Source organism: Mesocricetus auratus, unplaced genomic scaffold, assembly GCF_017639785.1.
Source record: "Mesocricetus auratus isolate SY011 unplaced genomic scaffold, BCM_Maur_2.0 Super-Scaffold_100031, whole genome shotgun sequence".
Lineage (NCBI taxonomy): Eukaryota > Metazoa > Chordata > Mammalia > Rodentia > Cricetidae > Mesocricetus > Mesocricetus auratus.
In genome coordinates, this window is record NW_024429212.1 from 16,173,686 (window position 1) to 16,197,595 (window position 23,910).

General features: G+C 47.9%; 1 protein-coding gene, 1 long non-coding RNA gene and 1 pseudogene across 2 annotated transcripts; 2 read left to right on the forward strand and 1 right to left on the reverse strand.

The window, feature by feature from the left end:
* Window positions 1-7,713: 7,713 nt before the first annotated feature.
* Window positions 7,714-12,411, forward strand: LOC121135181. The gene is made up of 2 exons (XR_005872393.1): window positions 7,714-8,225; window positions 12,159-12,411. It is a non-coding gene; the product is annotated as an uncharacterized LOC121135181 (long non-coding RNA).
* Window positions 12,412-18,220: 5,809 nt separating this feature from the next.
* On the forward strand, window positions 18,221-22,001 carry LOC121135093 (tripartite motif-containing protein 43A-like). The gene is made up of 5 exons (XM_040733393.1): window positions 18,221-18,264; window positions 20,719-20,837; window positions 20,876-21,020; window positions 21,114-21,237; window positions 21,813-22,001. Exons 1-5 carry the CDS (start codon window positions 18,221-18,223, stop codon window positions 21,999-22,001), a joined length of 621 nt encoding a protein of 206 aa, XP_040589327.1.
* Window positions 22,002-22,865: 864 nt separating this feature from the next.
* On the reverse strand, window positions 22,866-22,934 carry LOC121135207 (annotated as a pseudogene).
* Between the last annotated feature and the right edge of the window lie 976 nt (window positions 22,935-23,910).

Here is a 23,910-nt window from a genome sequence, read left to right on the forward strand (position 1 = left end):
GTGTGGCAGAGTTGGTATCTCTTCTCACAGCTCTCTTATAGAGACTGATGTCTCACAGCTCACATCTTCAGCCAAGCTCACTGCTCACTGATTCCTCAGCTGGAGGGGGGGGGATGCATGGCCACCAGTATTCCCTTCGGTGTAAACTGACTTTCCCAGGTGGAAGTCTGTTGGCAACAGCCAATGCTCCCAGGAGAATGCCAGTCAGTATTCCGGAAGGAAGGCTTGCTGCAGGCAATGGCAATTCTAGGGAGAACTCCATCTTGACGGCGTTAAGGGGAAGCAGTGGGTTCTAAAGAGGTTGGTGCCTCCTTCGGCTGAACAGCTTCATAGACCCGTGTCAAGAGGCCGTGTGCTTAAGACACCGGAGGGGCGCAGGGGTTCCAGAATTAGAAATAAAGTGAAGCCAGGTCTTCCACGAGCTTTTTCTTCCGTTCTCGCCCACGATTCCACCTTATTTGGAGTTCCAAGAGAGAATTTAGTTGACCAGAGGAGGGCCCCATTCCTGTATTGAGTAACAATACATATATAATGGGGAAGAGGAAATTCCCGCTCCCACCCACCCCCAAAAAAAGCCAATTCAAGCGAGGTTACAAGAAAAAGTAGAGGTATATACTGGGAATCCAAAACAAACAGCAAACGTCCACTGCAAGCAGTTACAGGAGGGCTGGCTGCCCGTATCCTGAGCCAGGAATGCGTTGCCCTCCCGAAAGCTGCCCCCCCCCACTGCAGGATGCGTTAGCGGAAGGAGGGGGAGCCAGTGGGAGAGTCTACCACAATGCCATCTTTGAACCCCTGCCCCCCAGTTACTTGTGTTGTTCACACCTTCCTGTGGGATTATTTCAAATCCCTGTTTCCCGATGACCCAACATCCTCCCGCAATCAACGGGCAGGGGCTGAAGCCTGCCAACACCTCAGGTAGCAGCAGCCTTGCCCTGCCCCCCCCCCCCCCGCAGCACCCTTTTCAGCAACATCCTGTGCTCGCAACTTTCCAGCTCAGCTCCAAATGCCAATTCTGGCTTGTGAAAATTTCCATGGCACCCTGCTAGACTACTCTTCATATAGCCCCGCCCACAGACACAGCACTCGGCTATTTTTTTTTTTGTCCCTTTCGTGCTGGTCCCCAGGCCCCCCCCCAACCCGGTGTCCTATGCCCACTATCGCCTTACACAGGACACTTCTGACTTCTTTTAGCAACCCCTCTGTAAAGGAGGGGTCTACCTTGGGAGCCCGGAGAAGGTAAGGAACCGTGGTATACCCCCACATGCAGCCGTCCCGGCAGAACCAGTATACTGGGGACCAATGTTTTTGGTCTATGGACAGTAGTGCCAGCCTTCGTCGTTAATAAAGGCTCTTAAATCAGGCTAGTGAGTGTCCTGGGATCTGCTACAATGTACCCATGGAGCCCACAAGTCTGTGGCTACAGCAAAGCCTTGAGGTTTGTTTTTTGGTTTGTTTTTGTAGAAATCAGTTCAGAATATCCCCTCAGCAAGCACCTTCCACGGCGCCCGGGCTCTGAGCGTAGCGCTTTGCCCGGATTGCTGTCAATGCTCGCTCTTACTGTAGGGTATACACAACGGCAAAACAGGCTCAAGAAGTTATGTAATTTATCTCAAGTTCGTACAGTTAGTGTATGGTAGAGCCAAATTCAGACCCAGCAAAGCGTCTGTGTTGTTCCGTTGCACTCAGGTTCAAACCCATCTCCTGTAGGTGTTTTCTATCTAGGGAGTAGGCGCGCGCGCGCGCGCACACACACACACACACACACACACACACCAATCATTGTCTCCCAAAGGCCTCTAGGACTTTTCTGCCGTTTCAGTACCTTTACTGAAGTGTAATTTATGAATCAAGTTCACCCACTATAAGGATATACTTGAGCTTAAGTAAATTTGTACAGTTGTACAGTCAGTATAATAGTAACATCCAAGTTTGGAACACTTAAGCCGTCAATCGCTGTTGATGCCCTCCCATACTTTTGCCGCGTTCAGGGATGGCAAATCAATAAAAATCAAACCTTGATCTTGTGACGTGAGGCTCACTCGCGTGGTTGTGTGTGTATCAGTGGTCCATTCCACTTGGATGGGTGAACAGTGGCTCATTATATGGCTGTCCTGCATTCTGTTTGTGTATATACAGGTTTACAGTGTGAGCTCTTAGATCGCAATCCTTCTGGCACACTGTGTGAATATCCGTCGATGTGGTTGGTTTAATAAACGGGTTGACTGGCTGATAGCCGAACAGGATACAGTTAGCCACAGGAAAGCCAAACTGACAATGATGGTATGAGGAAGGGCGGAGTCAGAGGAGTCTGAGGGCAGTCTAGAGGGAACAGGAGACGAACATGCTGCGCTAACAAAGGTACCTCCATGTTGCAGAGCATGAATAAGGGAATAGGTGCTAACTTAAAATGTAAGAGCTAGTTAGTAATAAGCCTGAGCTATTGGCTGAGCATTTATAATTGAAAGCAGCTGAGGAAACTTCTACCAACAACTGTGTGGCTATGAACTTTTGTGCATTAAGTCTCTATGTAATTATATGACTTTACACACCTATGTAGATACTTAGGAGTGGCATACCCAGGTCATATGGCAAATATGTTTAACATCTTAAGAAGCTGCCCAACTATTCCCTAGATTAAACGTACCATTTTATGGTTCCAGTTTCTTCAAACTCTTGCCCAAATTTGAAAACATCAGCCTTTGGCCCCCTGGATTCTAGTGGTGGATGGTAGTGGTATTAATTTGTATTTCCTTGGTAAATAATGATGCTGATTATCTTTTCAGATATGCTTTGCTGCAATAGCCATTCAAATCCTGCTGGTCTTTGTTTTTATCGATTTCTCCAGTTGAATTATTAGGTTTTTTGGGGAGGTGGGCGGTGGAGGAGTTTCGAGACAGGGTTTCTCTGTATTGTTTTGGAGCCTGTCCTGGAACTCGCTCTGTAGACCAGTCCAGTCTCGAACTCACGGAGATCTGCCTGCCTCTGCCTCCCGAGTGCTGGGATTAAAGGTGTGTGGCAATAATACCTGGTTAGACTTCCAATTTTATATACATGCACACACACACACACACACACACACACACACACACACACACACACACACTTTAAAATCTAGTTTCTCCTATGGAGAGAAAACATCCAGTATTTGTTTTTCTGAGTCTTGTTTTCTCATCTAACGATGATCTTTGGCTACATTCATTTTCCCGAAAATGTTTTGGTTTCATTTTTCATGTTAGAATTCTGTATATACTGTAGTTATAAGTCTCTTACCAGCTCTATGATCTTCACGTACTTTCTCAGAAGTTTGGCTCACCTTCTCTTTTTCCTCAGTGGTCTCTTTCTGAAAAAGCAAAGCTTTTAATTTCGATGACATTGAATTTATCAATATTTTTCTTTAAAAGACCATGGTTTGGGGGTCTCATGCTTAAGAAATTTTTAGGCAAAGATTCACAAACACATTCTTCTGTGTTTTCTTCTAGGTTTTTGTGGTTTTAGGTCATACATTTAGAGCTATGATTCACTTTTAATTCTTGCATTACCTTTATATGAGGTGAAAAAATGTTATTTGTGTATTTTTATATTGGCATCCAGTTACCCTAGCATCCTTTACTGAAAATACCATTTTTTAAAATATAAGGCTATATTCTAAAGTAGGCTAAAAGAGATTTGTCTAAGTATTGCTGTCAAGTCAATCAATGGTGAATGTGTCTGGAGTCTGCTCCGTTTCATTTATCTATGTTTCTGTCATTAGGCTAACACCACACCTTCCTGACTGCTGCAACATTATTAAAAATCTTCCAAACCTTTGATCATATTTTTTTCTGTTAGTTCCTTCCACATAAAGGACCAGCTTATCCAAACAAGCAAGCAGACTCCTTCTGAGGGTTGTTACAAATTAGAGTCAGAAATTAGGAATAGTCAGCATTTGGGCTGCTGAGGACTGAGCCTAGAGCCAGGCACGTGCCCTGCCACTAAGCTGTGTCTTTAGCCTCTTTTCACTTTGTGTTGCTACTTTGTTTCCTGAGACAGGGTGAGGGCCTGGATTTGAATTTAACTGCCTTCTGGCCCCAGCCTGGAATTACATGCCTGCTCTGCTAGACCTGGCTACAGTTGCTACCTTAACACTTTTGCATCCTATAATCTATGAACTCAGTGGCTCATTCCATTTGTTCAAGCCTTTTTTCCCCTCCTGCAGCAATGTTTTGAAATTTTAAGTTTAGTTCTCAGCATCCACATACATGGCTCATAACCATCTGCAACTCCAGTTTTAGGAAATCTGACGCTCTCTTCTGGCCTCTGCAGGCACTTTTTGCACCTGTGATGCAAGTACATCCAGGCTAGATACATAAATATTGAACCCACTTTATTCCTTTTATGCTACTATTAATGGAATTTCTTTTTTGTTTGTTTGGTTTTTTGTTTGTTTGCTTGTTTTTTGAGACAGGGTTTCTCTGTGGCTTTGGAGGCTGTCCTGGAACTCGCTCTTGTAGACCAGGCTGGCCACGAACTCACAGAGATCTGCCTGCCTCTGCCTCCCCAATGCTGGGATTAAAGGTGTGTGCCACCAACGTCCAGCTATGGAATTTCTTTCTTGATTTCATTTTCCTGTTCATTACCATTATAGTTTTGTTGAGACCGGGTCTCTCTTTCTCTCTCTCTCTCTCTCTCTCTCTCTCTCTCTCTCTCTCTCTCTCTCTCTCTCTCTCGTAGCCCCCAGCTGTCCTTGGAACTTGCTATGTAGCCCAGGCTGGCCTCGAACTGACAGAGATTCGCTTGCCTCTGCCTCCCCAGTACTGTGACTAAAGGCATGCCATTGTTTATTAATGGAGTTCTCCGTGCCCTTCTAAGCTTGCTTACTGGTTCTGGTAGATTTTTGTAGACTCCTTAGGCTTTTCTCTAGGTAAAGCCATGGTGTGTGGGGACAGAGTCTTACTTTTCCCCTTCTGATTTGCACATCTTTAGGGGCTTCCTTGCCTGTTGCGTTCATGAGGACCCCTGCATAAAGAGCAGCAGAGGAGGCGAGAGCAAACACTCTTGCCTTTCAGCAAGACCCTGAACTCTTTCATTTCAGAGACGATCTCAGTCTTCCAGCAAAGTCAAAGTCTTTCTGCGCCATCTCCTGCATTCTTTCCTAAGAGACCCAAATCACACGTTTCTCATAGACATGAGCAGTTCCCATGTTCCTCACAAGGGTAGAGCGCAGGTTTTTCTCAACATCAGAGTTTTAGTACCTTGGAGGAGTGGTTCCTGCTTTTGATAGTGCCATTCCAATGGGGGTTCAGTGAGTGAGAACTGAAAATAGACTAAAGAATGCTTGGAACCCCGATGGAAGATCTTTCTAACCTCAGAGGACCTAGGATGAGCCTCAAGACCCTGTGGCCAGTGCCCCCCCACCAACTAAGCACCATGGTGTCCGACTGCAAGCTATACCCAAGGTGCTGAACTGCAAAACTAATCCCACCATGCTCACCCCAGTCTCTGATTGTATTACCCATTCCCATTTTCCTCTGCTTGTCCATATCCTACCCATATACAAGCAGCTAACCCATGGACCCTGAGAGCTCTCCGCGTCTACACTGTGTACAGATGTTTCTGTTCCATCCTGTCTGCAGTCCTTTAGTCCCAAATAAACACACAGAGGCTTATATAAAGTATAAACTGTTGGCCAATGACTCAGGCTTCTTACTGTTTAGCTCTCTCTTAATAATTAACCCATTTCTATTCATCTGTGTATCTCCTCATGGTCTTGGCTTCCGGTAGCTACATGGCATCTTTCTCAGGACTCGTTCTGTGTTCCTCTATTGTCCACACTGCACAGCTGTATTCTGCCACCTAATTTAACACAATGACCACAGCGGATTGGTACTAGGTAGTTAGTTAACGCCTTTCTCTGATGACTTGGATATAAGAGACACACCTACTAATGCTGATAAGAAACCTGTTATCAGCCAACAAGATAGATGTCACTTTTACTTTGAAGTTCTCACAGCATCTGTTGGGGGCAGATCTTCAATATTCTATATCAATTAAAGGGCAATGGGAGCCAAGGATCAGTTGTGCCGAGCAGTGAGCACCTAAATCCTGTCTACCAACTGACTTAGGCTTTGTGTCTCTCCTCGGTCAACAGCAATGTCCTGGAAGCCCTTGACGTCTTCTGGACATCCTCTGATACCAAGTCATGGCTAGCCTGGCCACAACCAATCCAAGAAGTTGTTGAAGCCCACATTGCCTCCACTGCCAGAAAGCAAGATTCAGGTGTACCGGTATACTAAGGACACTGGGACCCCAAGGGTTAAAGGGCTCTCTTCTTACTCCTACCACATCCTGGAAGTCCCTGAGGCTCTGGGCAACCTGTCCACAACCGCAGAGCCTCTAACCATCTCACAGTTGACGTTCTTGCTTCCTGGAGAGTGCCTGCCTGCTTAGCTGCTTTGCCAGAGTCTCCATTGTATGCCCTGGGGCTATGAATTACAAAAGTCGCTTTTCTCGGGCAGTCCAAACCAGCCTGGCTCTGGTCCCTCATTCTCCTTTGTCAATGAAGCAAAGGCAGGGTTGTTCCCCAGGCTTTGTGTCTTGCAGAGAGGCAGCCCTCTCCCCGCGCCCCTCCCCCGCCCCCCAGAACCCTCAGTTGTGCCTTTCACTTGACCCTGCTCTGAAGTGGGCAGAAAAATCTGTTCCAGGCACAACAGGGTATTTGGCTCTCATTTCCACCTTTCCCTCCAGTCCCTCTGGAAAAGCTGGAAGGAGGGAGCAAGTTGGAACACTTTGCAGCAGCTCATAGGTTGAGCAAGAATGACCAGAAGTCACCCTCCTGGGGAATTCTCCTCATCTGCAACCGGGCAGGCGTGTTGGGGGTACCGCCTCAGGCTGGAGGGCAGGATGGGTCTGGTTTCTGTGTCCTCTGAGATTTGTCAAATAGAGGCATTTCTTTCCCACTTTTAAAACCGGATGTCTTTTCAGGAGGCCTCTGTCAGGGCTTATTCCTTCTGGTGCGGGGAGGTGGGGGGGTGCTGCTCTTGTCACTGCCCCCCTTTGGCAGGTCTCCCAGATTACCTATCATCCGTGATAGCCCCTCAGCCCCCGAGTTCTGGGCACCCAGCCACCCTCTGTGGTCCCTGGTGCTAAGAAGCTGACTTTTTGTTTGTACACCTTTAACAAAGAAAACGCCCAGTGGAAAAAGGTGGGTGAGGCTATGTGGGGAGGACCAAGTTCGGGACAGTGATTCCCAAGCCACTGAGGCACACCTAACGAACGTAGTTCTTATGTTAATTAATTGAATTTGTCTGTCTTAGCCTAGTGACACAGTTGTATAAACCTTAGTACTCAAGAGGTTTGAGTCAAGGTGGTCATACTGAGTCCTGGGCCAGTGTGGATACCCAACAAGACCCTGCTTCAGAAACAACATGTGGGGGAGCCTATGAGGTCCCATCCCTAGTCCAGGCACCGTTCACACTTGATACCTGCTGGGGGAGGGAGTCAATTCTCTTCAGGATGCTAAGATGATGTTAACCATCTAACCATGCTCCAGTACACAGTCCTACACCAATGCACATATGGGTAGCACCATGTGTACTTGGCATGCATATATATTTATATATTACTGCTTTGCCCGTGAACTTGCAGTAATGGCCACACCTTTTGGGGCGGGGAGAGAGAGAGAGAGAGAGAGAGAGAGAGAGAGAGAGAGAGAGAGAGAGAGAGAGAGAGAGGGAGAGAGAATATGTATACATGAAGTTGGGAGGAAAAAGCTAGTGGGACTATAGGAGAGGAGGAATTGGAGGAAAAGGAGTTGAGAATGGATTTCATCCAAACAAGTAATGTGTGTATAAATATCAAATAAAATATTTTTAAAAGATAAAAGAAATGCAAGGTGGAAAAATATAGCTTGGAAAAAAAACCATCCAGAAGCACACAGGCTGGGGGTATAGCCCATCAGCGGAACAGTGTGCTGGGCATGCTTCAGGGAGCTCAATCCCTATCACCAGTCGGGTGACTCTGATCTGCAGTTACTTGCTGATTGCAGTCATTGGCACATCATTTTTCTTCTGAAAGCAGAGCCCTCGGGCAAACAGCGTCACTCTGGAGTTAGGAAATGTGGAGTCAAGGCCGCACTCAGACCTGCGTTTTGAAAATCCTTGGTGACTGGTACAGGCACAGGAACTGTTGCCGGTCGAGTCGTGTGAGTTCAACTGGGGAAACCTGAACGGTGGTCCCCTTTCTAAGTAAGTAAGGAGGTTGAGGGAACTACGGGAGGGGGATATAAGCTTGAACAGCCCCAACTCTAGGTCCTCTTACCCCTAAATTTAGGCATGGCATTGGGAGCCTGCATCGCTGCTACTACTTTTCACAGGAGGCAGATGTCTGGCTGATGACTGAGCTGCGTGTGCTGAAGTGGATTTGGGAGGATTCTGGGAAGTGTTACGGAGCCTACATGGGCAGCTTCCTGCACTGGTCAGCCACATCCCTGAAGCTCTACACCACGCCTCTCAGGGATAGGCAGCCCCCTGCATCCGGGTCATCCATGCACCCACCCCCTTGCGCAGAGGCCGTCCTTAGAGTCTTCCACAGTAGCTTTAGGACCACAAGCACTCTCACCCTGAATTCCATTTCTGCTTTACTGGGTTTTTAAAAGAGATTTTTATTTTTGTGTTTGTGTGTGTGCATGTGTGAGCGCCTGCATGTATGTCTTGGCACCGTGTGCATGCAGTTCCAACAGAGGCCGGAAGAGAGCAATGGATCCCTGGAACTGGAATTTAGGCAGTTTTGCGAGCTGCCCCGTGGGTACTGGGCGCTGGATCCAGGCAGGCCCTCTGCCTAACCTCCCGAGCCATCTTCTCCAGCCCTGCTTCTGAATATTCTAGTTTTCAATGTGTTAGCTTTTTTTTATCCTGTTCCCAACTTTTAGCTTGCTCCCTAAGGGAGTCTCTCCAGCCTCCTGTCTTAGCCTTCCATTAACCTTCCAACTTTCAGCAGGCAGCTAGTCCCCCCCTCCCCCAACACCACTTCCACGCTGGGAAGCAGGAGAGTAAGAGTCAGCGCAAGGCACAACCCAGGCCTGTGAGCGTGGACAGCTTTGCATGGCCTCCGTCCGTGTCCGGCCCCCACTGCCCCACCCTCTGCTCGGCCTTACTGGGCCATCAGGGACTGTGCTCATTGCTAACCGATGTGATCTTCCATTGTCACAATCATAAGCAAGTTGTCCCCGCTTTGAGCCCAAAATTAAAGCTCAGATAAGTAAACTTTCCCAGGACCGTAGATTCTGTATGACACAGGCAGGATTTAAGCCCAGTATGATTGCCTCCAAACAAACATCTGCCTGATTGAAATTGATGTCTGTAACCCAGAAGTGCAGGTTCAGCAGGGAGCCGCCACTTTGCTTGCAGAAAGTGTCCCCACCCCTGCAGGGTGGTGTGTGGTGTGTGTGTGGGGGGGGATGTATGTGTGTTTGTGTACACATGCACGAGTGCCTGTGTGGGCATGTGTATATGTGTATGTGTGTGTGTGTGGGCTTGTGTGTGGGTACCCTCGAAGCCACAAGAGGGCACTGGACACCCGCCCCCCCAAGAGCTGGAGTTACAGGCGGTTGTGAGCTGCCTGGGAGCTGAACTCAGTCCTCTGGGAAGAGCAGCCAGTGCTCTTAGCCACTGAACCATCTTCAGCTCTAGATGATCCATTGTCATGATGAGAGTGTAGACCCATCCCCTCCTTCAGTCTTGTCTAAACTTTCCAAATTGTGAATTTTCCTAGAAGCTTCTGTAAACTGTACCTTAGTGAATACAACCAGAAAATGGCATTGCCTGGTAGGCTGGCTGCTGCTATTATTATTATCATCATCATCTTTCCTCTGAGGGAAAGAGATCATTTAAAATAGCCACTTTGCCTGACTTACTGTTTGTTTTCTTCAACAGTAAACTTAGAGGTCCCCACCTTTAAGCAGTCTGTCACAGTTTAGGAAACCGAGTCTGGGCTAGAGGGCATAACCCCCAGGCCACAAGCATCCTGGGGGGCAGGGAAGGTCTCCTTCAAGTGGTGACTTGGATCTGCATTCCTGTCATATTGTTGACTACTGGATTCAGAGGTCACCTCAGAATGGAAAGTGAGAACATGGAGAATTGTAATCATTTTAATGGACAGGCCTCGCAGTAATATGCATAATTTTCTCCCTGGTGTATTGGCTAGAATCTTGTTTTGTGGCCTGAACCTACTAGGAACTTCCAAAGGAATGTACAAAATGCAGTTTTCCCTTGTATTTCACAAGAAATAAGCTCATCATTTGCACCGTTCTTTGCGGCCATTCCCTGCTCTGAGAAACCCTGTTTTTCTATCCCTCCCTCCTCTCCAGGTGAAACTTGGTCACAAGCAATTCTAGATAGAGTTGACACGGTGGGCTGGATAGGAAGGGAAGTATAGACCGCAGCTGTAGTGGGAACGGAGTGTTGTGCCCAAACTCTGAACCCCAAATCACCAAGAGGCCCATTTCGATGCAAAAGCAAAGAGTCTTTTATTGTAGATGTTTAACGAGCTAACCCCATTAGCTCGGGCCCTCCACCACGCCACCATGGCGCATGGCTGGAGAAAAGACCCCAAGCAACCTTGAGGCAGGGGTCTTAAAGGGTAGCTTAAGGGGAGTGTCTAGGGGTATGAAACAGTCTCAGGATTGGTGCTCTTCCAGGTTTGGGTGACCCGCCCTGTGTTGATTGGTCAACTGGTTGCTATGGCCCATAGGCCCTCCCAGGGCGGTTGCTATGCTCTGCACATCACTGTTGTGCACTGTCTGTAAAGAACACCCAGAGCCGTAAAGCACAGCCCCGCCAGCTAACTTCTGATTGGCTTCTTGCCACGAGGAGGGCATCTGAACTCTTAGGAGCGGCAAGGTCATGCCAGCACATGTTAGCCTTTCATGGCTGCTAAAATGGGGGACTGGACACTACAGGGGAGACACGGGCCCAGTGGGACTGAGACAGACAGGGAAAGCCACCAGTGACACTCAAGCTAAGATCAGATCGAAGAGTGAGTGCGAATCGGTGTTGAACTGATTCGTCAACAAGAAGATTTGCTAAAATTCATGGTGCGCTCAAGAATTATAGGAACAACTCCAATGGGTGCTGAGACATCAGCAAGGCCAGGGAAGGTTCTTAGGAAACTTTCATGGTATCCACGCACAACTTCCCAGCTGATGCTGCTCCAACCTCTTCCCTCTGGGATGCTCTGGCAATCCCTCCGTAGATGCTTCAAAGACTTGGGAAACTGTCCTGGAGGCAGCACGTCCTGCTGGGGACACTGCCTTTTGCTCCCCTCTACATGACTCTAGTGTTGCCACCAGCCTGTTTGGAAGGCCTGAAGTCAGCTGTCCTTGAAATACAGTGAGAAAAACCTGAGCATGTAAGGCCAGTTTGGTTCCCAACCCAGCTATCCCGGGCCAGAGAGAGAGCAAACAATCCTGTGTTTGTGACACCCTGAGTGCACAGGACCTTCCACAGGCCAGCCAGGAGGCAGAGGTTGCACATGTGCTTTGAAAGGTCAAAGAGAACCAACTCGTTGCCCAAGTGAATTAATGAATGGCCTCCGCTGGTCCCCTGGGGCAGCCTCGGCAAGGACACCGTAGGACTGAAGTTCATCTTCAGATCCATACACGCAGGTGCGTTACGTGTTTGTTGGCATTAGAGTTATATACTTTCCGCATCTGGCTTCATGCGAAGTCTAGGGATCCAAGCTCTAGTGCTTGTGTTTGCACGGCAAGAACTTTGTCCACTGAGACCAACACTTTTGTGTGTGTGGGGGGATTTGAGACAGGGTTTCTCTGTGGCTTTGGAGCCTGTCCTGGAACTAGCTCTTGTAGACTAGGCTGGCCTTGAACTCACAGAGATCCGCCTGCCTCTGCCTCCTGAGTGCTGGGATTAAAGGTGTGCACCACCACCGTCCGGCCCATATTTTGGTGTTATTCAATGCTCACCTCCTCGGTGAAGCCCACACGGTTGCTCCCAGCTCTGGGCCGATTGTTTAGCCCTCTCTGTGATCTTTACTCCGCTTTGTGATTGGTCTGATACATTCGAAGACACAACTAACCCCCTTTTAAGCATCTCCTGCTTTTGCTATGTTTGGTAGGGAATTTTTTTTTTCTTCAACATTGAGTGTTGTTATTTGTCCTAACACAGCCCAGGAGTGGAGTCACGTGATGAGACCTCGCCCCGCTTGTGAGAACACTCCAAGAGAACAAGAATTCTGGCGGCCTCAGTTTCTTCAAACCACAGAATTGTCCTTGGAGCGTGGTCTCGTGCTCCCCTCAGGTGGAGCGGATAGGAGTGACTTTACTTGATCAGATCGCTCATTATTGCTCTCCGCTGTTATTAATTAAAGATTTAAGCTACCCTTTATAATCCTCTGTGGAAAAACACGTTTTTTTAACCATGTCTTGTCCTTGTTGATTGTACACAGCTTGAACTCATGAGCCGGCTTCACTCGTGATGCCTCTTAACCCTAAGAGAATAAAACTCTCTGATGCTCCGCTCCATTCTCTCCCTGCCCCTAGGGTGGTGTCAGTTACTCAGGAGGCACTAGTCCAACCTTTTGAGGGGAGGGGGGCAGTGAAGATCTCTCTCTCTCTCTCTCTCTCTCTCTCTCTCTCTCTCTCTCTCTCTCTCTCTCTCTCTCTCTCTCTCTCTCTCTCTCGGGATTCAAAGGTTAAGGCTCCACTGACTGGCCAGTGAGCTATGTCCCTTCCTCAGGATCACAAACCTCTTGCACTCTCTTCCCAACTTCCCTCCCCTCCCCTTCTCTTTCTGGGCAAGATTTCCTTTAGATAAGACTATAATAATCTGAAGCAGATCTGATAAGCTTTAGCGTTGGCCTTTGGGTTGCCAGGTACTGGGGCTCAGTAAACAGAAGAAAGGAAGAAACCCCCCATGCTAGTAAAAGTTGTCTGAAGTTACAGCTTGTGTCCCTCTTCAGACCGGCCACCACCTCTCTTCTTTGGATAGCATCCCTCAGAAAGTCAAAGAGAGCTGGCTCCAAGGTGGCGCAGTTTCCTAAAGAACGCAGGCAAGGCCCTTCTCCTTGCAGCCCCGATTCCACCTTAAGGGTTCCTCTTCACCAAATGACCCGATTTCCTGCCCCCCTTCCCCCCCCCAAGCAGAAGGCAGCGCTCCAGTTGAAAGGGGTGCGGGGTGAGTGACAAATGTTCACTTGTGGGACCAGGGGAGAGAGAGTCATCTCCCCTCAAAGCTGAGCGCTTCCTCTGAAACCCACGGGGTCTCAGAAGGATCACCTTTCAAAGGCTCATCTCAAGGCAAGAAGGGCTTTCAAACTTCCAGTCTGTCTCTGTCCTCTGCATACCTTCGAGAGTAGCCCTTAACCTGGGTACCAGTCAGAGAGGGGTTAGGGGCTCAGCACGAGCAAGGGGCGGGGGGGGGGCTCCCATTTAGGGACCTTTGACTGGCATTGCTTGTAAACTACCCACGCACGAGACAGAAGCTTTAAAAGACCCTAGGATAAAAGTGTGCGGAAAGCAGAGTCCCTGTGAGCAAATACTGACCTTTGGACCTCAGGTTATCACAAAGCTGTTGTCTGAAGGGAATTCTCTTCTATTTTTTTCCTTGAGTGGACTGAGGCACCGGTCCAGTTACAAAAGACCTCGGTCGGTCAGTTTGGGGCTTTTTACGCCACTAAATAGCCACGTATTCCGCACCCTAGACCAGCATTGCTCCCTCGGGGTAAAGCAACTTCGTGCTACCTGTGTCAAGTTGTACAAACACCCAGGCTGAACAGAGGGCATGGAGTTAGGTTGCTACTCCTCCCCAAACTCCCGGGCCTTCCAGGTGGGCTCAGGGCTGCCTCGGTTATGCCCTAAGGGCTCCTGAGAAGGCCGCCTGGCTACACTAAGCTCCTCCCTTGTCTCCTGCTGCATCCTGGCTTGAAAGGGAATCAATCCCACATTCTTCAACTTCATGTCTGCCTTTCTCCCCTTAAATTCCGTTGAAATGAAGGAGCTCAGGGACAAATTGAAAAGTAGCCTCAACTAGACTCCTTCCAGGTGCTCAGGCTGCTCCTGAGTCCTCCCTAAAACACCTGTGCCCCAGAACACTGAAGGAGGCAGGCCTCTAAGAGCCTGGGAATGCCGACACTAGTCTGGAGACCATTCCCCTTGCCTGCCTCTGGTAAAGCACCCAGCTCCCATCGGGAAACAGTGACAATGGGGAAAGGGGGGGTTCCTGTAGCTGGGATGGGAGTCGGGGAGACCAGTGGCAGGAGAAAGGCACGCGAAATCCCGAGGACACAGCTGCTGCCCACCCAATGCTTGCTGGCGACTCCACATCCGATCCCGGCAGCCCAGTTTCTTTAAGCTGCTGTGTCTTGACCATTTCCAAAGTTCAACTGTGAGGGATCCCGCCCCCTCCCCTAACCCAAAGTGATCTGGACTTGGGACTGAGGAAGCTTTGAGAGGAGAGAGTTTAAAAAGGGACACGGAAGCCTAAACCCTCAAGAGTCCCAGATTTCTTATCTCACAGGGTTTCCTGGAGAATCAATCGGCTTCCTTTCTGCCCCCCCAGACCGGCACTCTCCGTCAAAGAGGTCCCCTTCCGTTGTGTACAGTAAGATAAGCGCACTTACAAAGACGAAGGGCCCTCTCTTCTAGATGTTTCTTTCCCTTCATCCTGCTCCACCCTCTCCACCAAGGTCCTGGTTTCTAATACTAATATTAACGCGGTCAGAATTCACGCTACTCGTCGTCTTTTAAAAAAAAACCAAACTTACTATAAACACAATCGAGGGACGCACATCACAACAAAAAGTTGTAATAGCCAAACATATCAAGGTGTGGCGAAAGGCCAAGCAGGAGAACGATTTTAAACGGGCCAGACGCCTAAAGGGGATGGGACGCCAGCTTGGGATGCATGTTGTCCTTCTGCTTCAGAGGGGCTGGTTAACGGCGACGGCTGAAGAAAAGGTGCGGGGTTGGAAGGCAGCACTAACCAGGGCGGACTTTCTGATTTTTAACAATTGTGTGTCTGAGTGGGGGAACACTGTTGTAAGTTTCCCTTAAGGTCATGATTAAGAGGGTAAGCGTTCTGTAGCCAACAAGCCCATTTTCCAGCAGTTGGACCCAAATTACATAATTTTGAGACTAGCCACGAGTCTTTATTTTTTGCCAAGAAAGAGACCAATTCAAATTCAGTTGTCCTAACAACACAACACAGGAATTTCACAATCTATCTAACCGGTGCAAAGAGTTTTAAGTGGTTCTCGTTAATTGAACTGCCTGAGTGATTGTACACACACTGGCTAAGAAATGGGAAACATCTGTGTATCGATATGGACCAACCTCTTAGGATATGAAGAAAATCGGCCAATTATAAAAGTGTGTGCACATAGGGGAGGGAAACTGCATGTTTAGTATTTTAAAAAGATCAGAAATATGAATGGCAAAATTAAAAATGATTGCCTATATAAGAAAGATGGGTTAGTGAGGTAAGAACAAATATTTAGACTACTTATAACTGCATTTGGTGTAGATATGACTTTGGAGTCATGTACATGTTTCATGTAACCAAAACTTGCTTTAAAGATATTTAAGGGAGGTGGGCAGTGGTGGCAGCACTCGGGAGGCAGAGACAGGTTCCCTGTCTCGAAAAACAACAAAAAAAGATTAAGGCTTTCAGAGACCACCTGAACCGTTAAGATCAAAGTGCAGTTTTTCCATAGGTTCTCAAGATCTAATCTCCACACCTGTTCTCTCTGAATCTTTAAAAATGAGTACTTCATTTGCGTGTGTCTGAAAAATATAAAGAAACAATTGAGTCTACATCTTATTACCCACTGAGAGGTGCTATTTCAGGGGACTTGAACGCCCATGCAGCTCCCAGCTGACATATCATACAGATAACAGGGACTGCAAGAATTGAGGCTTGGTCTGCTGGTCCAAGCCTGTAACTCCAGCTACTGGGGGACTGAGACAGGAGGGGTGGCAAGTTCAAGTGCTGCCTGGAAAACTTAGATTCCATTCCAGACAGGAAGAGATGAGTGATAGAAGACTAAGGTTCTGGGTTCAGACCCAAGGGTGGCGGGGGAACCAGAGGGGGAAAAAAACTAAATAAAACCCACTTTGCACACATTATGTTAAAGCGTGAAATGTTGGTACCTCGTTCTGCAAGGACACATGGTGTGCGTGTGTTTAGAACAACTGCACAATTCTGTGAAAATGTATCTTTAAACACCAGTATTCTCTGCTACAAGAGAAAGGAGAAAATGGGATTGGAACTGCTCAGCAAAGTCATCAGAATGAACTCCCTAGGTTTTTATTGTGAGAAGTAAACATGTATCCTAGTTCAGCCTACAGAAAAGACCTAGAAATAATGTAGCACAGCCAGGGTCCACGTGAGTTCTAGAATACCCCTTTTCTAACAGTTGAGAGATTCTCTGCCTTCTGAGGCTATGACCCTTTAACACCGTTCCTCATGTTGTGGTGACCTCCAACCATAAAATTTCATTGCTTGTTCATAACTAATTTTGCTACTATTATGAATCATAACGTAAATATTTTTGAAAATGGAGACTTGTCTTTGGGGGTCTCCACACACAGGCTGAGAAAACATTGCAAGTCTAACGGCCTTAAGGGACTCCAGGATTAATGTGATTCCACATTTAGAGCAGGGGAATGTACGAGAAATCCCTGAAACATTGCCACACTAGATTATGAGAATGGGACTAGACAGAACAGTGTTCTCACTGGCCGAGGGGTGGCCCATCTGTTAATATTGACATTCACTGTGGTAGAAGAAAAAGGTTTGTCTTGAGACAGTGACAATTCTCAAAGATAACTTAATCACTTTATTTTTTTTTTGCTACTAATTTAAAAGGAAACAATACAAGTGTTCTACCTCTCCTAGAGGAAAAATTGCAGTGGGTGACCAAACATAGGTGGGACTTTTCTCTCCTTCATATAAGGATTACAACAACAACAAAAAATCAAGGTCCAATTAGAAAATTGATTATTTTCAACTTTGAGTCGGTTGATGTAGGAAGAGGTTGATCCTTGAGAGTTGATAACACCCAACACTTGGCCTCTTTTGTGTGATGCTATAACAGAGGGATTGCATCACCAGGACTAAAGCAGTATTTCCAGAAATCACAGGGGGGGATGCGTTAAGATCCACCTAGTCTGGGGCTGGAAAGAAGGCTCAGCAGTTAGGAGCACACTGGCTGCTGTTCCAGAGGACCCACATGGCTGCTGTCTGCAACAGCTGTAACTCCAGTTCCAGGCAGCTTTACAACTGTCCCCGGAATGTACAAGGCATACAGTAAGATCTGACTGGCAACTTATAGGAAAAGTAGAAGACAAAGAATATTTAAAATGATACCGCAGAAACGGAGGGGAGGGGCTGGGCAGTGGTGGTGCAAGCCTTTAAAATCCCAACACTTGAGATCCGCCTGCCTCTGCCTTCCAAGGGAATTCGAGGCCAGCCTAGTCTACAAATCGAGTGCCAGGACTTCTTATACAGAGTAAACCCTGACTGGGGAGGGGAGGGAGCTTGGGGGGGGAGTGGAAAGGAGGAGAAAGAAAATGAGAGCGAATAAGGAGACCTAGCTAGTCACAATGTGTTGTTGACCTTGTCTTGGGTCTTGGAACCAAATAAGCAAACTTTTCTAAATCACAACACTTATGAAGCTATTTAAAGTTTGAATTAATGACATCAATCAGTCTTCAGGTGTAATTATAACACCATGCCTATGTTTGAAGAGAGACCACCGTTAGGGTCTCATACAGAAATGTTCAGAGGAACTTGCCTCCCTGATTTGCCTCAAAATCCTGCAGATGGGGGAGAAGGGAGTGACTGGGGTGAACATGAAAAGCGGTGTCGGCCATGAATCGCTTAACTGTTGAAGTCGCACAGGCTTTTCTCTGAAGCTTCAAACCTACATCCACCCGATCTGTGTTCTCGGAGTTTTCGAAACAACAACAAAAAACTTTGAAAATGGCACCTACTGGGTGCACCAGGCACTAGATTTGGCGTTGACCTCAGCCATGAATTTTTGCATCATAGAAAAAAAAAAACGCAGTCAAAGCTTTTCTTTCCCTCATTGCTTAGACAATGCCCAATGCCAGAAAGGGAAGAAGGAATGTGGTGGCCACGCCCTCAACTCTCCGGACTTGAGATGAATGTGCAGTTTTCTGTTGCGGGACTGGGAAACTGGGAGCAGAAGGCAGCCCTGCCTAGCAAACATGGGCGAAGGCCGGAACCGTTACTCGGGATCCAGCTGCACACCGTATGCTTTCCACCCAGGGACACCATGCAGATACCCGCCGGACTGAAATAGGGCACACATGTTGGGTTTTGCCGAAGAGCAGTCAGAAGCCCAACAGAATGGCCCGATTTCCCTCTGGCCGCCGGGCCTTCCGTGGAAATGTGCACTTTCCTTTGACACTTTACACGACACCCCTCCGGACCTTAACAAGAGTCCCATAGAGACTGGACAGTGCCCTTTGGCTGCATGGGGAGGGATGGGGGCCCAGTGCCCCACACTGCTGGCATTCAAGCCACAATCTCCTCTTATTTCCGAGGCCCCGCCCTATTTGCACTCTGGCTTTTATGGAGCTTGGGGGCAGAAACATAAATTCAGCTGGTTACTGTTCTGCCTGATGGGGGTGACCTTTATCCTACGTGTCTGGGATGCTTTCTCAAAGAATAGAAGGAAGAAAAAAATGCCTTTGTCAAAGACGCATAGTACCGTGGAGATGTCTGGAGCAGGGGGATGTGTTTGGGCGCAGGTTCCCCTGGCTGCTGCACTTGGCTAGTGTTTGGCTTGCAATGGGTGGTGGTGTGGGGAGGCAGTGTTTCTGTGGGAACCAGGATAGCCGTTTCCTCATATTTTTGTTCCATTTTGCTACAAGGAATATAAAAAGTGTGTACCTTGAAACAGCTCCCAGGCAGGTTGGGGAGAAAGACATTCACCCGGTAACTTCCATTCAGGGCAGGGTGGCATGTGATCAGACAGGGAAGACTTTGGTTGAAGAGGGGAAAGAGAATCCCAGCTTCCGTGGGGCGAAGTTCCAGAAGGTGAAAAGTGTATAGCAGACTTGTGAAAGAATTGAAGTTTGGAGCTGGAAAGGGCATTGGTGATGTGTGACTGGTTTTTCACTGTCAGGCTGATGATGGGATTTGGAGTCGCCTAGGAGACACACCCCCACAAAGCTTATTTTGTTTTTTTAAGTGAACTTTTACGAACCTCAGCATTTCCATTTTAGGTTAGACAGCCCTTTGAGTGCTGCCACGGCTGTTCTGTGTCTACCCAGATGCAACGACTCTTCATTTGACCCTCCACTTGTAGAAGCCAAAATGCCTGTAGACATTCCCCAAGTGTTCCACAGCAGGTGGTTAGGGGTGTTGCAAAACTTACCCCCATTTGGAAACAACTTTTACTAATATAACATCATTCTTCTAGGCCTATATGTGAGATGTGTATTATATGAAACCTCTGTAATCCTCACAGATCTTAGGGAAGTATATTACCACTGAAAGTACATGTAGCAGAAGAGTTTAACATACCCAGACACACTCCTGCAAGCAGATTCAGAGCCCTTCCCCCAACCACTCACCCTCTAAACCACCAAGCTTACATACATAATACAATAACCCAGACTAATTTCTTGACAGTATCCTCTTAGCATGGAGCTATAAACAGTGTGTGCAGCAGCAATGCCTCCCCCCAAAAAAGGCATCTTTAATTTTACCTGGATCTAGGCTGGAGGTGTCTGGGCTTGGAACCCATGTCGTCCTGGGGAGCTTGGGGGAGCCACCCTTCACGTGTGTGATCTTACTCTCCTGCCACTTCCTCTAAGGACCAAGCATCCCATCTGAGTGTCACCAGCATCCCTTTTGAAATGGCTTTTATCCCTGTCAATGCCCCCATGGTCATCATGACCACAGCCCATAGACCGTAGGTACTGCTAAGTGAGTTTATCACATGATATGGAACAATTACAGGAGCTCTTGGAAGTTCAAGAAGTAGCAACTCAGATGAGTGATATAGGCTGGGTTTCCAATGAATGTGGGCTAGTGACAAGCTAATCAGCATTCCAGCAACTAGCAAAAGTCAGGGTTGAGGGGCTGGAGAAGATGGCTCAGTGGTTCAGAGCACTACTGGCTGCTCTTGCAGAGGGACCCGGGTTCAAATTCCAGCACCCACATGGTAGCTCACAACTATCTGTAGCTCAAATCTTGATACCCTCACACCAATACACATAAATTTAAAAAAAAAGTCGGGAGGCTCAACTCAGGCCACTTTGAACTAATCTTGGCTTGTGATTCACTTGAAGACCAACCTACCGAAGTTGAGCCAAATCAACAAACTTGAGGTTGAAACTGGCAATAGCTGAGTCTATCGGACAGCAGAGTGTCCTTGTCTGCGGGCTTGTGGGTGCTGAGCCTACAGGAGCATGTTGTTTTCTTAGTAGACTATGAGCAATAAGACTAAAACCCTCAGTTTCCTTCACTAGACCACACAGTGAGTTTCCTTACCCTCTGCCTCTAGAAACTGCTAGATCTTATCCCCTCCAGCCCTTAAGGATTGGACCCCAGAGCTGAGCTGACACTGCCGTGTCCCCACTAAACACTGAGGCCAGACACAATTCTTGGAAAATGGAGTTAGGCATCATCCAAGCCTTCCAGAAAGAACACGCCCACTTCTTCACGAGCTACTACAGACCCAGTTACCCATAAGCTGTGGCTACAGCCTCTGTCGGGCCTGCCTCCACCTTTTCCGTGAAGAAATCCAATTTCCAGTCCACTGCCCTATGTGTAGGGAACCATCCTTGACAGAAGGACTTAAGAGCCAGCGCTGTCCTGAAAAGCCTGGTGTCCACTGCCAGACAAGCCAGCCTCACGAAGGTCCCTGAGCTCTCTGAGGAAGCAGAAGTGTGTGACCCACAAGGAGACAAGAGGATATTTCTGTGTGGAGAACAGGATTTACCTCTGTCACACATTGAGAAATTCCGTGGACATTGTCCGAAAGGCCACCTCTTTGCAATCATAATCCCCTGGCCTTGACCAAGGATTCTTAGTTTCAAGTGTCAGAGGGACTTGTGTGAACTCTTGTTGTAATTGAATTTTAACCAGTCAGTCTCCTTGCATCGGAAAAAGTCCTCAAGCACTCAGTGCCAAAGCTCCTCAGCAGATGCACCAGTCTTTTGAGCATGCTCTGGTTCTTGGGCTGCGCCTGCCGTGGGAAGTGTGCAGCTTTGTGAGGCTGCACCTCTGACTAGGCCTGGGTCACTTGGTGCTTCATTTCCTTCAGGCTGATCAGGGTTGGGCAGCTGAATCACTTTGGAACTGGTTGAACCAGAATGGGCCGTAGAGCTTCCTCTTATGTCTGGCACTGCTTGGAGCACACGGCGGGGTCTCCTCTTTCTGTACCTCACACGTTCGTTCTCGAACCAGACAAAAGTGTCCCAAAATTTCTTGGGTATTGTGTGTCTGTTGGACACTCTCTGTGCACTGGGAGATTTGAAAGCAGGTTTTGATGAGATCCTACTGGAGTATATGATCCTGTATTTGATGACCCTAGATATCAGCAGGCTCTCACATCTTGTCCAGATCCCTGCTGGTGGCTTAAAATCTGTTCCAGGACCCAGCCTTTAAGTTACTTCATGGAGAGACTTCTAAAACAAATGGCCTCTTAAATGGGGGAAGATCCAAGAGAATCGGGAGAATCTAGAGACAGAGAGAATGACAACTCTGGTTGGAATATTTGAGTCAGCAGAAAGAAATGATCAGGAAAGAGTATAGGGCATGGTACCCAGTCCCCTGTGAAGAGAGGGAGAAAAACATATCTGTGTATGTCAAGTGAAGGACAATGTGTTGTGGAGAAACTCGGGGAAACTAAGGCCGGAGATGGCCCTACAGAGCAATGAACTAAGAGAAATGTATCAGCAGCTGAGAGCAGTGTCCCGGAAACCACCCTTGGTACTGCTCCAGGGTTTGGATGGCATGTTCAGAAGGAAGTGAGTCGATGCAGCTGAGCATGCCCCCCAGGCTACGAAACCAGAACTCTGTGCCCTATCCAACACTGCGCTGACAAAGGCTCCAGTCCTTCCAAGCCACAATCTTGTCAAACTCCATTACCAGATGAACCCTGTGTATGTCACGAGAAAGAGTCAGCTTCTGGCCTCACCATCGACATCCATCTGTCTATCCTATAGGGTGCTATGTGCCTTCTTGCAGATCATACACAGAGCTTCATCTCGGGGGAAATGTTACTGGGAGCTGGATTTGGAGGACTTCCTTGGACTGGGCTTGTAGGAGTCTCTGTATGGATTCTGGGTTAAAGAAAAGAGAAAGGAGTTGAGCCTGAGGGTGTGGCAGATGAGCAAGTCCAAGGTATCAGGGAATGAAAGAAAAAGACGTCCAACTGTTTGTGCTAGGGGTGTGTCCGAGGCCTTTATTGCCAGAGAAATGGCGTGTGTATGTGTGTCTTTATTGCTAGTGTTAAGAGATCTCTCTGTAAAGAGGGAAGCAGGCTTATATACAAGCTTATAGCACAGTGGAAAAAACCCAGGTGTAAGAGCTCGTGTTTCCCTCATGCTAGACACTGATTTCAGGCAGGCAAGGCTGGGGCTGTAAGCCAGGACTAGAGAGCAGGATACACCTGTGGCTGTCAGCTGACAAAGCAAAGCACAGAAATCCGTGGGGACTGGGACCCAACATGAGGGTGCACTTGTATGTGTGAAAGAGGGTAATCATTGCAGTCTTCCTCACCACATGGCCAGTAATCACTATAGAGAAGCCAAAGGGTCAGGTCGGTGTGCTCCTTGATGGTGATGGAGGTTCAAGTATCCTCTTGGTCTTTCAATCCTCCTGTCTGGCCTTTTCTCCAATGGCCACATAGTATCATAGGAAGATGTAACAAACTATAGAAATGATCCCTGAAAGTATAGTCTTAGGAAGATGTAACAAAGTATTTTAGTGTTTAAGTATTTACTGCCATATTACCTCTTATTACATATTAAAATAGTATTAAATTTAAAAACTGGACTATAAAAGGACTATAAAAATCCCACCCTGGCTGGAGTGTTCTTTTTTTCTAGTAGTCAATACCCCAAAGCGAAATACCTACTTATGGTGCCATGTCTCAGAAATACTGAACTTTAGAGGGCTGGAGAGATGTTCAGTAGTTAAGTGGTCTCATTGATCTTGCAGAGGACCCCAGCTCAGTTCCCAGCATCCATACCACAGAGCTCCCAGCAGATGGACTAGCCTGAAGACTGGAAGGAAAAGTGTGTTGGGGTTTCCAGCCTGGCAGGGTGTGGTTGTAGACTTCGGAGCCTTAAGTAAGAGGCAAAGCAGAAAGTAGTGGATCCTGGAGACCTCCAAAGTTAAGCAGTAACTGTATATGAGGGGTGAGTTTCAGGTGGAAGAAGGAATAAAGGGCTTGAGGTGGGATAAGCGAATCCAGTGGGGAAGGCCCCTCAAGCTTAGCAGCTGTTGGAATGACAAGAATCACCTAGAAGGGGCCCTGCCGTTTAGGGGACAGGGACGAGAGAGGGGCGTTGGTCTGGAGAAAGACCTGGTCCCCGATATTAAATGGGGGAAATACAGGGGTGTTGGCACATGGCTTCTGAGGTAGGGAGTGGTCAGTGAAGGTCCCATAGGAGGGGAATGGAGATGAAGTAAGGGTGTAAGCAGGTGGTCGGGGAGAGGTGAGAGTTTAGATGAGAGGCCAGGTATTAGAGCTGGCAGTCCCTACATGAGATCAAGGGGTGAGATGAAAAGGGGTCGCCTGGAGAGCGAGCCCCCTGAGCCTCTGGAGAGAGCGAGCCCCCCTGAGCCTCTGGAGAGAGAGGGAGCGAGCCCCCCTGAGCCTCTGGAGAGAGCGAGCGAGCGCCCCCTGAGCCTCTGGAGAGAGCGAGCGAGCCCC

What these genes read in the sequence shown, in the direction of transcription:
- LOC121135093 (XM_040733393.1), top strand. Translation starts at nt 18,221, where the DNA reads ATGGGCGAAGGCCGGAACCGTTACTCGGGATCCAGCTGCACACC. An exon ending in TCGGGATCCAGCTGCACACC is followed by an intron (nt 18,265 to 20,718) that starts GTATGCTTTCCA and finishes GTTACCCATAAG; the next exon opens with CTGTGGCTACAGCCTCTGTC. An exon ending in AGGACTTAAGAGCCAGCGCT is followed by an intron (nt 20,838 to 20,875) that starts GTCCTGAAAAGC and finishes CAGACAAGCCAG; the next exon opens with CCTCACGAAGGTCCCTGAGC.